This window comes from Polypterus senegalus, chromosome 1 (genome assembly GCF_016835505.1).
Source record: "Polypterus senegalus isolate Bchr_013 chromosome 1, ASM1683550v1, whole genome shotgun sequence".
NCBI lineage: Eukaryota > Metazoa > Chordata > Cladistia > Polypteriformes > Polypteridae > Polypterus > Polypterus senegalus.
In genome coordinates this window covers 75,857,761-75,874,792 of record NC_053154.1, presented here as the reverse complement: position 1 = coordinate 75,874,792, position 17,032 = coordinate 75,857,761, and the positions used below count along the sequence as shown (strand labels likewise).

General features: G+C 37.2%; 1 protein-coding gene across 1 annotated transcript in view; it reads right to left on the bottom strand.

The window, feature by feature from the left end:
- Positions 1-17,032, bottom strand: part of rhbg (Rh family B glycoprotein) — a 94,628-nt gene that overhangs the window by 57,572 nt on the left and 20,024 nt on the right. Inside the window, exons 2-5 of the mRNA XM_039751055.1 lie at positions 6,527-6,716; positions 6,282-6,432; positions 4,673-4,820; positions 2,455-2,621 (exon numbers count right to left, since the gene is read on the bottom strand). Of these exons, the coding sequence (XP_039606989.1) occupies positions 2,455-2,621; positions 4,673-4,820; positions 6,282-6,432; positions 6,527-6,716 (656 nt within the window). The remainder of the gene's footprint in view (positions 1-2,454; positions 2,622-4,672; positions 4,821-6,281; positions 6,433-6,526; positions 6,717-17,032) is intronic.

Genomic DNA, 17,032 nt, shown 5'->3' with positions numbered 1-17,032 from the left:
GCAAACATTTTTAATAGCACCCATATTTTTCCACCTGTGACAATTCAAAGGTGGTATATGTGTGTACCAAGGAGATACATTTATGGAATTCGCCTTCTTGAAGCACATTTGCTCAGTATCAGTGTGTTCCGTTATACAGGCTTCTAATTCAGTTTTTTATTTGGGCCCACATCTTTTGAAGTTGTGCAGTGGGTTGTAAGGTTATCCCGGTTATATTGTTGTGCATTTAAATCTCATGCCCTATTGGTGTCCATTTGCAGCTTGCACAGACCCCATTCCCACATCGGTCTGAATTAGATTAAGTGAATCTGAATTTTATGTTAAATATTTCTTAAAGTCATGAAAGGGTAATTGAGCAACATTCAAAAAACAAAACCTGATGCACAGTTAGTCACAAGGTCTCTGGACATCATATGATAAACTATTAGCTAGATTAATATAAACTGATAAAAAAAACTCTGTTAAGCATTCTAGAATCAAGATGACATTAATATTGTCTTGGAAAAACAAACAAGTGAATCCATTCTGTTAAAAACGTCTTTTGAGAACCCTGTTCATGTATAAATTATTAGATCATATTGTTTGAATTAGGGCCCTGACTCACTACACGATTTTTCACATAGTTTTTAGTCAGAAAGTTTATTAAGTAAATTTAGTGAATTACTGAAAAGAGAACAATGTATTAAATATGTCAACCTTCATTCTGTTACAGCCCCTTTTTCTCTTTAATTCTGATTACAGGTCAAATTCCATTAAAGCAAAGAGTTCGAGACTGAAAAAACTATTATAGCGGGGATTTTGGTTGTAATGGAATTGGAACATAGTGCTGTCTTTAAGTATGTACAAATTCACAAAGCTGACTGCAGAATGTTGAACTCGATGGCAAACCATTTCTTCTTGTTGCCAGCATCAACTGAAGTGAGAAGTGACAACTTTTCTAAAGTTGCTGCCATCAGTGCCGAAGCCCATATTAATACAATAGTCCACCCTTGGTGTCCAACTCCTCATTCAGTTAGCAAAACAGCACCCTCTGGTGACAGCACCCTATTAAGTCAGCTAATGAATTCACTATTTGGTAGCAGAGTCATGGCAACTGGACTTCTTTCTTGTTAGGTAGATATGTTTGATTGCTCATCCAAGCAGCTTTGTCAGTAAGAGGAATGTTGTTAGAGACCACAATTTTATCCTCCAGGTTAGTTTCACTTCACATCTGCCCTGATTAGGCTTGTTGAGCAAAACAAAAGAAAATAGAAATCTGGGTAGATGTAACCATCACACCTTTTGACAGCCCCCCATAGAGTGGGTCATTAAGAGTGGTCCACCTGCTGAGGTGTGAATTGGGCCTGATTTACCTGGGGATGGATGAAAGGGCAGCATGATAAATTGAACACAGGTTATGCCGAAGGCCTCCACCTCTGTTGAGTGAGGGGTTGTTGATTTGCACATGCAAAGCTTCCCTCACCCCTCTCACAAACCACTTGTCTTCTCTATCCAATATATGGACCAGTCCAGTTGCCATGATTCAACTACCAGATAATATCACCTGAATGACAGAGAATCTTCACAGACATGATGAATTCACTGGCTGTCTCTGATTGTTCTTTTGTGAGTCACTCTATTTTAACCTGGAAAAGTTTACATAAAAATATCCTGATAAAATGTTTGAGGAAATGACGGTTACATTAATAAGAACAAAATAAAAATTGTTGAATGTATAAATTTGTGAGCACAAAATTCAAAGATGCATTCAAATGAAACATTTTTTTAAACAATTATGGTGTATAAGGTAAAATCTTTGCGAATTTCTAAAACACATGGGAAGCTGGTCAAGTAGCATAAATATGAGGGAAGCTCAGCAATCAGTACTTTTGCTGACGGGTGACTCAAATATGAATCGTCAATCTGGCTGATGTGCTGGCTGCAGCCGACCTCCAGAACTCTGCACATACAGGTGATGTTGAATCTGAATGACGGTTATCTAACCCATAGATCTGCCCACAATGTCTCTGGTCTGCAGTAACCCTTCTCGGTCTCTGATCTGCTGCACAGGAGGATCTGGCTGCAGACACAATACAATTGGCTGTTCGGCGGAGCTCCTGAATCGCGACTTTTGAGCCAAGCTCAGAAGAAATATGCATTTTGCTGCTCTTTTTAAATATAAAATGACTCATAATGAATTTTGCAGATAAAATGGACTTTGCTGTAATGAGTTCCGTTTTTTAACATTAGCTCTACAGGAAATTAGCCAGGACCAAAAAAAAAAAAAATCGGTAAAACGAGAATATTGTTAAAATGGAGTTAATTCTAAGAGAAATTGACCTGTATTTTACTGAAACAAAGGTTTTTATCCCCTCCACACAAAAAATCAGCTAGAATAACTCATTTCTGAAAGACCCATTAAGAATAAAGCGTATGCACTAACAGCATTAAAATATTCTAGACTTTTCTCCTTACCATGTCCAACTTGCCTTCCTCACTTAGCAAAGAGGACAAAGCAAAAGTTGCCAACGTGCAGGCAGCGAGGGAGTAATAAGTGTTCATCACTGTCCTGTGCTGGCTGTCTCCATGGGCTGTGATAGCCGAGTTAAAACTAGGCCAGAACATCCACAGATAAATGGTGCCTAAATTACAAACAGAAAAAAATTAACAAGTTCAAGTGTGCATAGCATTTGGCATGATATTGAAAAAGTATGTTCACTACTAATGTTTATTAAACACAATGAGGTTTTAATTTTTTCAGATATTCAGACAAAATTATTTCTATTCATCACAAACAACTGTAAAGTACACTCTATGAACAGAAATTGGCACTCAGATGCAGTTGTCTAATTTGCATTAAAACTGTCATTTGGAGTCCATCACAGAAATAAAACCCATACAAGAACAAAGGAACTTTTTAATTTTTTCAACAGATGGATGTCTTTTGCATCAAGAGGGAGTGATACCCATTCCAGATAGTATCCAATGGCACACCAAACTTAGCACTGTGCAAGTGGTTCTTCACAGGACTGTGTTTTATGGAAAGTCTGAGTAGTTACGGAGAGGGCTGATGTCACACAGGGATTCCCAGGATCATATACCTTCAAAACCCAGAAGATAACACTAAATACTCTTGAAAGCACATCATTTATTCATTCAAGTTCAAATGCCAAAACAGTTTCCTTTCAACATTTGTCTTGTCAAGGGCATTTTTAAGATGCACTTGACTTAACAGCACTGACTTAGGCTTTAGATGTTTCTATCACATGACCAGCTTTATATACCAAGCATGAAGGTGAAGAGTACCTGGAAACGGTTTACTTGTGCTCCTAACATAACAAAAATGTAATTTATAAGTAAAGCATGGAATGACATTGTGTCTAAAACATTATGCATGATTCTCAACTTAAGTATATTTCAGTTGTTATAAATACTTAATATCTTGGACCTCCAATGGAAAAATTCAAAATGGCAGGTACTATAAAATTTACACTGTGGGTGAATAAAATCTTTTGAGCCTGCACATGGAAGGGGTATCCTACAATACTGATTTTGTAAGTGGCCAAATTTCAGTTCATACATTCTAAGAAGCTACACATGAATTACAGCCTCCCTGCATTTGTGGTTTATGTTTGTAGCTTTTATTCAAGAAGCCAACTAGGACATTTAAATCCAAAATAAAAATAAAATGTCATACTAGCATTGAATTTCTAATTTTAGAAGACGATGATGCACCTTTGGAGAGTCATTCTTGTCAACATGTATTAGGACCAGACCTGTTAATATGCCACAGTCAAGGAGATGGGCTGAAGAATTCCTTCATGGACATCTCTTAATAATGACCCAAATTTAAAAGAAAATGCTACCACCATGAAGTGAATGCAATGGACAACTGAAGAGTAATAGAGGGGTCAACTGAATCCATTATTTAGAAACAATTGAACATGAACAAGGTGCATGTTGGGTGCCTAGAATGACTCCTGAAATTAAGTATCAATGCATCCAGTGTTCAAAAGGAGAATCACGAGCTAATTAAGCCAGACTAGGAAAACTCTAAGAAATGTTTCATAACTGGAAATGAAACTTGGATGCATGTGACCTGAAGTCTAATTGACATAAATGAAGCATTATCACTCTCCAATGCCACAAACATTAAGGGTTAAAGTTAATTATCCAATATCTAAGTTTCATCTCCTAGATATACAAGGGGTTATGGCCGATTACAGTCCATATAAGATCCATATTCTACAATAATGTTAGGGGAAAATATCATATAATGAAAACCCAGAAACATGACTCGATAGACATTGTTGAAGCAGAAGATACTGAGAAAGTGAGAGCTTTTGAAAGCTTGTCATTTTAGGATAGGTATGTGGGTTTAACATTTTGCTCCTTTTGGATTGGGCTGTGGATTTAAAATGAATGACATGGGATCTCCATACCATGTTTATTACAACTGTATTTTATCTGAAATAAGATAAACTCTCTGCCAGAAACTGAAACTGACACAAGAGTAATTCTACCAGGGAGACCAAATTAACTGTTAAAAAATGTAATTGGTTTACATCCATTCTTTAGATCTCCATTCATCAGTGAATAAAATGACTTTAGCTTCTGCTGACAAGATTGGTGCATTTTAATGGCAGACCAAATAAATAAATTGTACTGGTTAATGTTGACAACATTATCTCACCAATCATCGCAAACAGATCGGAGTGATACACTGAGCCTTCCCGGTGCCTGCTCTTTTCCAAATGTGGACGATAAAGAATACGAGACACAACCAGACCAAAATAAGCTCCGAAGGTGTGGATTGTCATGGACCCGCCGGCATCTTTAGCCTGAAGTAAAAAAATACAAGATGAAGAAACACACATTACTTGTGTAAGTTCCAAAGCATACAAAGTCGTTACATAATCAGTGACAAAATTGCAAATATTAGATGCCATTTTTCTGGTTATTTATTATGCGATGATAATTTATTAGAAGGGGAACAAGAACAGTACAAGTACTAAGGAGATAAAGTGCAGTATATGTAACTAAGATCTGCATTGCTGCATGTGCAGAGTATACATATATTGATGAAAACCCATCAAATGTTGTATGCACGTTAACAGAATATGTCAGTAAAAACAAAAAAGAATGTTAATATATTGCTATGAAATAGACTAACTGTATACAGCATAATAAAGTAGTGACCATGACCAAAGGCTGTCTAAAGTAATAGTTACCACAACAGATTTTAACCCAGAAGGTTGCTCGTTCACTACTCACCATGTGACTCTAGGCAAGCGACAACCAAATGAACAAAAACATGCCTACAGTTGTGATAGATCAGAGTAGGCATACTTTGTCTCAATGGCTGTCAGTGATAATGAAAGTACTATGCAGCCACACAGTGCCCCAATTCACCTGTATAACAGTCAATAACCCATAAAGATTGTTTTGATACTCTTCTTAATTAGGTTTCCTCAAAGGAGAAGATTTCACATGCCAGTTCCTGTCAAATATCAATAGCTGGAAGACCCTTACAACATATCGTCTCCTATGACAGTGTATGATTAATCAGGCATGTCCTTATGTTAAGACTGACCATCTATCTGATGAGAAGGACAAATCATGGTGAAGGAAAGAGTAGGACAGGAAACAAGATATGAGGAAGGTCTTTGAAAATGTGACTACCTGTCTCTAGTGTTCCTCTTTAGCCACATAAGGTTATACAGCGTTAGTACAGTTTCACTGACAAATTACTGGCCCATTACTTAAGTGGTACACATGTCAGGCCTTCATGCACTTTGAAGGACATCAACTCACAACTGAAAGACAATTCCAATATAAATTATGGAAGACCATTAAAAATCATTAATGCTATGTGGTAACATTGAGTGTCTATTTGAACATTGACAATCTGAGAGGGTATCTAATATCACCTGGACACAGTTGGAACATAATATTTGAGCAAGCAAATGCTGAATGGTGAAATGAAGCACACTTAAGAGATTAGGTGCTGAGAGAAATACTAGAGCTACTAAACATGGGGTCACAGGGTGGTCATCTAGGGCAATAGCTTTATGGGAGAACCCCCTGCCTAATAAAGCAAGTCAAGAAAAAATATATAAAGTGGAAGTACTTTGTATAATTTTACACTCTTAATAATTCATGGGCTAAATGTTGGCACAGATGTGATTTTATTTTTTATGTATATAAATTTGGTTTTGAAAACTGTTAGTTAGCAGACACTTTAATGTAAAATAAAAATCATTTGTTTGGCTAATTTAACACTGGAACTGAGCTATACATACCTCTACAATGTTAAGGATGATGTATTCATTAATCGCAAAGAGGGTTACTTCAAAAACAGCCATCACTAACAGTTGGACAGGGCTGGTTTTCCCAAGTATTCCCCCAAATGAAATCAGAACAGCCCCAGTACAGAAGTCAGCATTGATCATGCTGTGGAGACATGAATACTAAAAATTAATATTTAAGTTCTCTGGGAACAAAGCAATACCAAAAGAAGTTGTCATCTTTATAAAGTTCTACTTACCTCTCAATTCCTATGTGGATCTTACCATCACTTCCCATTCCATGGAAGAAACCCTGCATGAGTGTGGCCCATTGCAGGGCAAAGGAAGCTATGAGGAAGTTAAAGGCAACACTACCGAAGCCATAGCGTTTCAGGAAGGTCATCAAAAAGCCAAAACCAATGAAGATCATCACATGTACATCCTGGAAACCTGCCAAACAACATAAGGCCACCCATCACTAAGCTGAAGAAGATTATAGGCCCAACTTTGATATCACAATTATGCAATGGTTAATTCTGCTGTTTTATAGGACCAGAGTCCTGAGTTTGAATGATGGCTTGTTCCCTGTGTGAGGAGTTTTCATTTTCTTCCCATTTGATTTTCTTTTTCATTTTCCAATCATATTCCAAACATTCAAGTGACTGATGACTACAAAATAGGCCAATAAAATTGAGCAGCTTTATAACACACCGGTTAGACCTCTTCTGGAGTACTGTGAGCAGTTTTGGTCTCCAGGCTACAAAAATGACATAGAAACACTAGAAAAAGTACAGTGAAGAGCAACAAGGCTTATTCCAGGGCCACAGGAAACGAGTTTTGAGGAGAGATTTAAAGAGCTAAGTCTTTTCAGTTTAAGCAAAAGGAGATTAAGAGTTGACATTACTGAAGTGTTCAAAATTATGAAGAGAATTAGTAGAGTGGACCAAGACTGTCATTTTAAAATGAGTTCAACAAGAACACACTTGGTAACTTGTTAAGGGTAAATTTCGCACAAACATTAGGAAGTTTTTCTTTACACAGAGAACCATAGACACGTAGAATAAGTTGCCAAGTAGTGTGAAAGAAGCAGGACTTTTGGAACCTTCAAACCTAGACTTGATCTTATTTTGGAAAAATTAAGTGGATACGACTGGTTCTTTGTTGGGCTGAATGGCCTGTTCTTGTCCAGATCATTCTAATGGTCTAATATTCTAGTATAGATATGTGAGTGAATGAGATTCATTATGAACTAGCAGTCCACAGCAGGTTCAGTATGGGGTTTGGGGTTTATAAACCGTGATGAGCAGACTAATTCTTCTCACAATCAGTACTTCAGAACCATTAGAAGAGCTAATTTTCAAGCTAACCTTTTACAGTTCTACTTCTTCATTAAATTCTCCAGTTTATCGATTTTCAGAACCAATTTTCACAGTCCTGGGTCATGAGGCACCAACATCCTACCAGAAGTAGCCTAACATCAAATAAATCAAATAAAATGCAGTTTATCAACTATTAAAACACCAAAAATCACAGTGGTGAGTGCAGTTGTTTTTCTGGCATATTTCTGTTATATCTACCAGTCTTTTTTTTGTTAAATTAGCATGATTCATTTGCTCTTAATCATTTGCATTAAAGTATATTGTTTATTCATGATCATCCTTTTTTTCCAGAAATTATATATATAATATATATATATATATCAAAATGTGTTCACAAATTAAATTTAAAGGAAATGCAGAGGATGGTTTACCAACATTAGGTTGCTCAAATGTGAGGATAAATATCAAAATTAACTGTCATCCATTCAATTAAGCTGCTCTAATTTTTTTTCACTTGTTGATGTTTGGAGTGGCACAGTATGGTGTAAAATTGACAAATGAATACTTAAATATGTGTTTTTAGCACTGTTAGCTCTAGTCCAAAAGGTATATTCAATTTCTCTATCTCACAAAATATGTAAATGTAGGGAGTCATGTGTTTGTAGTCAATGTCAGCTTAAAATCTCACAGAGGCCCATTCAGCTTTGGGCCCCAAGTGCTCTTTTCTCTTAATATTACCAAGCTCTTTACTAAATATTTGGAGAGAAAAACGAGTTTGGCTGCTTGAGCATAAAATTGTCATCAAATGTTTAGGTATGTCAAGAATTTGTGATGCTGTACCCTTTTGACATTTTGAAGTTAAAGTGCTCGTGGTTAAATTAGTGGTTCATTTCATAAAATTAGAAGAGTTCATTCTGAATAACAGGAAACCAAGTGGAGAGAACTCAATGTGGCATTTCAGAATGAAAATAGGCATGCTGTTTAGTTGGGTAAACAACTTTAACGAACTTCATTGGCAGGACAAAAATTGGTAAAATAATTCTGGCCTATAACTCTTCTGACAGAAGAAAAGCACAATGTAATGATTCATAAGCTGAATAGCACCTCCTGTACCTGTTCAAACATGCAAACACATCAAGGCCACTACTAATACACCTTATTAAATGCATTGGTTCATTTCTACAGTATAAAAATTCTTAAATTTGCTTCAGATTTTCAAATCCAATTTTTTTTCCTATTGTATTACCATTTTTTTTTTACATAAAGTTGGTTCAATGTTAATATTGACCAAAAACTCACACTAAATATGGAATTACATTGTACAATTACAATTATGAATACCTTAAGCATATATTCAGAAAAATAATTATATTTGACATTGAAGTATTAATATTATGCTAAATGTTTCATTCTAAATGAATTTAAAAAATGTCAATAATATATATTTGGTTTCAGACTATACATTCTATGACCCCTTTTTAAATGACCAAACTTTAATCAGTCAAGTGAACTAAACAGGTTATATCAAAATGGTTACTTACTATACTGGAAGGTTAGAAATTAGTATTGAAAATTTGCATCTGCTCCTAAATTGTCTTCTTCTTTTTTACAGTTTGTGAAAATATTTATGTCATGGAAAAAATCTACTCAGTTTTCCTTGGTTATTTTCACTTAACTTACATTTAAACTTCTGAACAAAAATGTAAGACCAATATTTAGATAGTGTGGAAGAAAAATCAGACTTAGGGCGCATAGAGTGTTTTGGTATGCTTTCCACATTAAACTATAGCATCTATCTTAGAAGTAGTATAAAGGGTTAATAAATGTCAGACGTCTGTTCAAGGTTATCAGGAAACCAGATAAAGTTAAAGTGAACAACAAAGACAAGGATGTACCAGGAGAGGTCGATGTCATGCACAGGATGTTCTAATAGGATTAAGTCTTGCACCCAGCAAAGACTGGACAGTTGTCAAAATACACCTAAATTTGAAGGGTAATGGATGAACCTGAAAGATATTAGAACAAGAATATAGTGAAACAAGACTTTTACTTTGGGGTATTTAAAAGCTAGTTCTACCCTGTGCCAGAAATATCTCATGTCTTTTAATTAATCACAGTATATGTCAGGATTAATACAGCACTGTTGTGTAAATACAATCTAATATATAAAGCAGAGTCTATGTATGTGTGTATGTATGTTTGCTTGTCCGCAATACAAATCTGCACCGGGCATCTGATCGGCACCAAACTGGGCATGGGGCTCCTTTGTGACCAGGAGAAGGTCATGGGGTATGTTTGGTTCAGAAAAATGTTTGTGAAGAACCGTAGGGCACCTTTTCACCGACACAACCTTCAGCACACGTCCCCGTACTTACTTACTTAAGATGGCTGCACGTTCCAACAGACGTTCACCATGGCGCCATCTAGAGGCAGCTTTGGTCTCTGTGCGTCACTTTTTACCCATGTTTCTTTAAATTGTCTACAGATGGCAGAAGTGTCAAAAGTATGAGAAAGCCAGCTGCTTTGATCGGGTGAAGAGGAACTGCCGTAAGGATGTAAAACGTGAACGACCCAGTGCACGTGACCGGCTGACACACCCGCGTTTCTGCACGTCACACTCCCACACGCACTGATAGTGTTGTATTTCATTCTCCCACGTCCGTTATATGCAATCACGTTTGAACAGAGACTCGCCTTAAAAAGACAGCATCCTTCCCCCACCATTTTCCCCAAACGCAGCACCGGTTGTATGTCACTTCTCTCTGTAGTTACCATCGCCAACAATCTGTTAGATAGCATCACGGTTCAAAACGCTCCTTACAAACTAACACCCCTCCCCGCTATTTTTCCCAGTACGGTTTCAGTGCTGCTCTTTCTCACTGGCTTTCCGGATTTGTGGTGCTATTTGCTCCCTTTCCGACTGATGGTACAATTTCTGTGTTGCTCTTTCTGACTGACTGCTGCTATTTGTTCGCTTTCCAACATATTGTAAATAATGTAAATTCATCTCACTGTGGAACGTATTCTGTACATAATACCATGGAACACATTATAATTGTCCTGCTTTTCGCTAATATACCCATGTCACCAAACAAAAAAGACATAGAATTGGAAGGTCCACTTCAGATGCCACAACAACGTCTATTTCAAGCCCGTCTGAAACGCCCCACACACAGAATCCAGAGTAGAGGAACTTACAATAAAATGTCAATCAGAAAAATGTTTGTTCTATTTCTATGTTCTGTTTCTTTCATTTGGGAAATTCATTGGTTAGGCCTATAGATTCCTGGGCAACGCCGGGTACTTTTGCTAGTTCTGTATAAATTTGAACTCTGCCTTCGCTACTTTGATCATTCTGCAACAGACTACTGTGATGAATGCTCCCTCTTCAGCATTTTTTGAAGAGTAATAAAATATGCAATGGACAAGCTTCCCCCTGCCTGGTTCCTGTTTCAAAGAAGTTTTATTGAGGACAACATTTCTTTCTTTGACTAATGTATTTCAAATTTAATTTCTACCATAACTGTGTGATGGACGGCTGGCAGCCCAACCTGGCCTGGATGCCCAAAGAATAAAAGGATGGGGGAAGGCAGCTACTTGTGGACACTGCCTCCCCCAAAGCGTTAGATGGCAGCTTCCCTGGACTGCAGCAGTGCCCTGGATTCCCACAGGGCACTACAGGACAGGGAGTCTGACAACGCAGCCCTGCTGGGTACCATGGGTGCCGCAAGAGGATGCTGCAAGAGGACCGGAGGAGTCATGCCTGATCCATAGCCTGGAAGTACTCCCAAGTCACGAGAACGAAAGCTCCATAGTACTTCTGGACTTAACAAAAAAGAAAATTCTCCATTTGACCCGGAAGTGCTAGCAAGTCACATGGACGGAAGGACAGAACCACTTCCAGGTCAAGGACTGTATAAAGGACCGTTGTGAACCCACCAAGCGAACCAGAGTCGGCTGGAGGTGGACAAAGCTTGCTGGGAGGTGTGGAAGAGAGAATTGAGAGTATTATATTATTGAGTTTATTGCCTGTAATATTGTGGCTGTGGTGCTGGAAGGGCACTGTTTAAAAAGAAAATTAATTAAAGGCTTCTTATTGCTTTTACCTTGTGTCCTGAGCATCTGTCTGTTGGGGTTAAAGGGCCCCTAGCATCTTATAACAGTTAATAATTTTCATTTATATAGCGCTCTTCTCAATACTCAAAGCACTTTGCATAGTGAGTGGGGAGCCACTTCAACCATCAGTTATGTGTAGAATCCACCTAGGTGATGCAATGGCAGGCATTTTGTGCCAGTACACTGACCACACATTAGCTGTTAGGTGGTGAAGTGGTGACATAGTTAGCCAGTTGGAGACGGGGATGATTAGGGGGCCAGAATGACTATTCTGAAGTGGGCAATGTAGCCTGGACATCGGAGTACATGCTACTCTTTGCACAGGATGCCCAGGGATCTTTTATGATCATAGAACATCAGGACCTCAATATTACATCTCATCCAAAAGAAGGGCACCATTTTTACAGAAGAGTGTTCTTGTCACTACATTGGGGCATTGGGATCCACTTTCATTCCACTGGGTAAGCACTCCCTTCTGCCTCCACCAACACAACTTCCAGAAGCAACCCAACTTTTTCCAAGATGATCTCTTATCCAAGTACTGGCCAGGCCTGAATATGCTTAGCTTCAGGTGGATGACCTATTCTGAAGTAATAATTCTGTAGGGATCTTCAAATCTTAGGTATTTTGCAGATGTTAACTGAATAGGAATTGATGAGCTATGAATGGTTGTATGACCTGAGTTCATCAAAATTCTCCTTTTAATTCTATGTTCTTAACAATAGAATTACTAGAGCCTATAAAAAAACTTGCAGATTCGTCCCACCTTAAATCACTTCTTACCTCTCCGTCAGCATCTCTTGTCCTTTAAATGTGTCAATAAGCAGCAAACAGCAAGCAGCCTGCTATCACATCCCCCCACCCCCCACAGTTTTCTGTCGAGCAAAATGACACTTTTTATAAATACTATATCGTTATTTGGAACACTTGCATTTCATGTTCCGTGTCTACAACGATCTATGTAAACACAGAAACGTTTTTCATGTTTTAGTAATAATTGACAAAATGTAGACATGAAGTGTATAATGTGTGAAGCATAATTTCCAAATATCAAAGAAACACTTTCACAAAAGGTACAAATATAGCAGAACAAGTGTGCTTCTATTCAAGAATATAACTGCAGAAAAAGAACCCGTGTTAGGGTGCGACATTGACACACATTTGCTACGATCGCTTCGGTGGCGCAACAGTATCAGCTGTTGAATGGTAATCAAAACTTCATGGGTTCGATCCCAGGTAAACAGACTTGAGCTGAGAAAACTGTGCAGGGTGGGAGGATGTGATTGCAGGCTGCTTATCCACACATTTACAGGACAAAAGACGCTGATGGAGAGGTGAGAAGCGATTTAAGGTGGGACGGATCTACGAGTTTTTTCGTAGGCTCTGGTAATTCTAGTGTTAAGTAGAAGAACTTGGAAACAGCTGTTTACCTACTTTTCCAGATCAACTTTAGAAAATTTGAACTACTTTGCAAAGATGATTGGGCAAAATCCTTTAAACTGGCTTTAATTTAAAAATTAATTTGAGTATTTCTGAAAGTAGCAAAAAATGAAATAAAATTAAAAAAACTATTTTGTATTTGTATTGGCCTTTCATTAGCAATTATTAATATGGTTTACTATTGTTTGATTCTTAAATGGCAAATGTAAATGAAATGGTAACACAATAGTTGATGCTTCTTCCTCACTACTTTAGAAATATTAATTTATGCAGGCCCCAGGTGCTCTATGGGGTATTCTTGTTTTATTTATGTACTTTTTCTTCCTTAGGCATACAGGTTTAGTAATAAATGTTTTTATATATGCATTCTTGCTTAATTTGGGGTTTCAGCTTAATAAGGAATTTATTTTAAGTTTACAAAGCTAAAATTTATTAACATCTTAGTTTTCTTTATTTATGCAATGCGGGTTTGAGGATGTGTGACCGCAATCATTGTGCTAGTGTGTTCACAGAAGTGACACTATAAATAAGATGTGATCACACTATGCTTTGTCCCTCAGTGGATACAACTTCTTTGTGAATTTTAGTGGTAGTTAGTGGATTATTTACATAGGCCCCAGTTGTAAGATTGATATTTTCATTTTGATTTTGTTTCTGACTTTCTTATTTAATCTTTGCTGTCATTTTGTCGTTTGTCTTTGGTCACTTGGTTCTGATAATTTTCTTGGTTTTGACTCTTTGCTACTACTTTATATCATGTCTTTAGCTCACTTTTCAATTTCTTGTCACTTTACTAACAATAATCCTCAGGCATGGTACATGTCCTTGACAACAAATGTCCTCCCTTATGCCAGAGATTAGCACATCCCCTTAATTGTTCAGACTAAATTGGATTGTTATGAGTGAGGGGTGTAGTGAGCTACCAACCCTGCCCAGGGTTTGTTTCCTGCCTTGCGCCCTGTGTTGGCTGGGATTGACTCCAGCAGACCCCCGTGACCCTGTAGTTAAAATATAGTGGGTTGGATAATGGATGGATGGATGGATGAGTGAGGGATGGTGTGCATGAGTGCGATGGTCTGGTGTCCTATCCAGCAGTGCTCCATGGATTGCGCATGCTCCTGATGAGTTTGGCTTCATCATTGTAAAACCCTTTAATCAATAATCCATTTCAAGAAGTTGACAAATCGACTAAGTGGATTAAATAGGAGTATATTACCCAAGATTTGTTTTGCTTTCATTTTTAAATGAAATGCCTAATTATTATGAATCTGGGTTTCGATGTCTGAGGATGCAGTCAGTTTCTTTTTTGGAACATTTACAACACTTTTATTTTTGGTGTGTTCTTATTTCGGTAATGCCATTTTACATTTTTTTTTGTTACCATTTTGTGACAATTTTTGCATGTCCACGACCATATTGCTCTGTTCATGACAAATTCTGTCAAAGTTTCCTGCCATGATTGGAATTTTTTCGACAGTGTTTTTAAATTTTCTTCTTCATTTTGAATTCCTTCAGTGTGACTCTCACTTATCTGTCTGCCATCTGTTTTTGACTTTGAAATCAGCCTGTTCCTTTTCCTAATTTCATTCCTAAGTCATTTCTTCTGTTTTTCTTAGGACGCCATCCATATTTACAAGGTGTTGAAAACACTGATATTTGGAAGAGTGCCCTCTCTTTGTGACTCGTGGCTGCATTTCTGGCTGCTTACTTGCACTGTACCTCTCGTAATTCTGTCCTATTTATAATATTTGTTAAAGACTAAAGCATCCAGCAAAATAAATAATTTTTGTTCTGAATGACTCTTCTCTATGGAACAGCAGTTGGTAAAACTGTGCCATTATGTCTTACCAGTGGCCCTCGACCATTTCATTCTTGCTGTCTCATGTTCACCCACGTCATGACATTTGTTCAAAAACTCATTACTTTCCTCCTGCAGTTATCAATTGGATTCCAACTGAATAACTGGTATTTTTCTTTTGACATTCAAAAAGCATACTGTAGAGAAAAATTGTAGCTTCTTTTCTAATGAATATTTCGTCAATGAAGGCTAAATAATGCCTGTCAAGTAAAGCATTAGTCAAATGAGGCTTTATGAAATACAGTTTGCTTTACATTTGGAGCACACAGGGGTAGGTAATGAAATAAAACCACACTTGAAACGTCTCTTCATTTCAGCTGACAGCTTTGCCTTGAAAAGGAAAACATCATAATTAAAGGTTTTTCAAATACTGACAAACTGTGTGGTGATCCTTCTCTTTTTCCTCGGCCAACAAGTGTTCTTGAGTATGGTATGAGCCAAATGGTGTGCTTTTTTCCTTTTTCTTTCTTTTTTTAATTCCTTTTAAAAGCAGAAACAGGGTGAGCAGGTTTCTGTTCAAGCCGTTTTTCAGCAAATGCCATAAAAATGTCATAATTAAAAAAAAAAAAATCTACTTTTATTACTGAACTTGCTCCTTTTGTATTACTTCTGCACTCTGAACTTCTGAACCCTGGAAAGAAATTCAGTTTCAGGCATTTTTTTTTATCCTATTTATCAAAATATGAGTCACTTTTTCAAAATATTCCAATATTCAAATTTTTGCTTTTAGGCAATTTTGAATGCCACATGTTTAGAATTCTCTGAGTATGACAGTGGAAATGCAAACGAAGAAATAGCTCTTCTTTAATGACTCTAAGCACTTTTCTCACAGAAAAGCTCATGAGAAAAATACATTCTACCAACAGAATTACAAATGTAAAAGCTGATAATCAATCAATTGAAAATATGAGAGCTGAAGAAAAGGCACACTATTTTTTATAAACAATCAACATATTATATAAAATACAGTATGTCCTCAAAGGTTCAGAATAAATGGGGTTGTGAGGATCATACAAAATTGTTGTCCGCATTTTGATTTAGCAAAATTTTGCACCGAATGCCTTTCCTGACATAACTCTCCCCATAAAATAACAAATTGTTGCTCACAGATACAACACTTAAAATCCTCAAATAAATCCCATAAAAATATTACCAGCAGATTGTCCAATTTGATCAGCAATATTTTCCTTCCGAGCTGTTTTACTCAAAAGTTAATATACAGTCAGCCAGTCATTATCCAACCCACTATATCCTAACACAGGGGTCTGCTGGAGCCAATCCCAGGGTGCAAAGCAGGAACAAATCACCAGCCCACCGCAGGGCACACACACACCAAGCACAATTTAGGATCGCCAATGCACCTAACCTGCATGTCTTTGGACTGTGGGAGGAAACCTACGCAGACACGGGGAGAAAATGCAAACTCCACGCAGGGAGGACCCGGGAAGCGAACCCGAGTCACCTAACTGCAAGGCAGCAGCACTACCACTGTGCCACTGTGCCTCCCGGCTAATATACACCTACAGTTAAACAATTAGCCTAATTATTATGTTTTCTTTCTTCACCAATGTGCTTTTTTCTTTGTTGCTTTCTCAATGATTTACCATACGCTGTCGTCAGTTCTACCGATACGCACTTTTCTCTTTTTTGCAACATCTCATAATTTTATTGCTGTTTGTTTGATTTCTTCTTTTTAAATTGCTTAGTAATGAAATAGGTACTGTGCAAGAGTAAATGACAATGTGTTGAAGAAATTAAAAATAATATATAATTTACACAAATAAAAAAGAAACAGCTTATCTCACAAATGGGAGGGCAAAATCTCAAGACCAGGTTTGAGATTCACTTGTGTATAAACCGCACACATACTGAGTATTGACATTCTAATTTTAAATAGCATGGTTTCATTTAGTTACAGAAAAGTACATTTTTTTTGTTTTGGAATTTTGTACAAACTGCTTTATCTCTGACTTTAGTTGAGAACTAAAGTAAACATTTGAAGCACCAAAAAAAAGACATAATTAGTTGGGTGC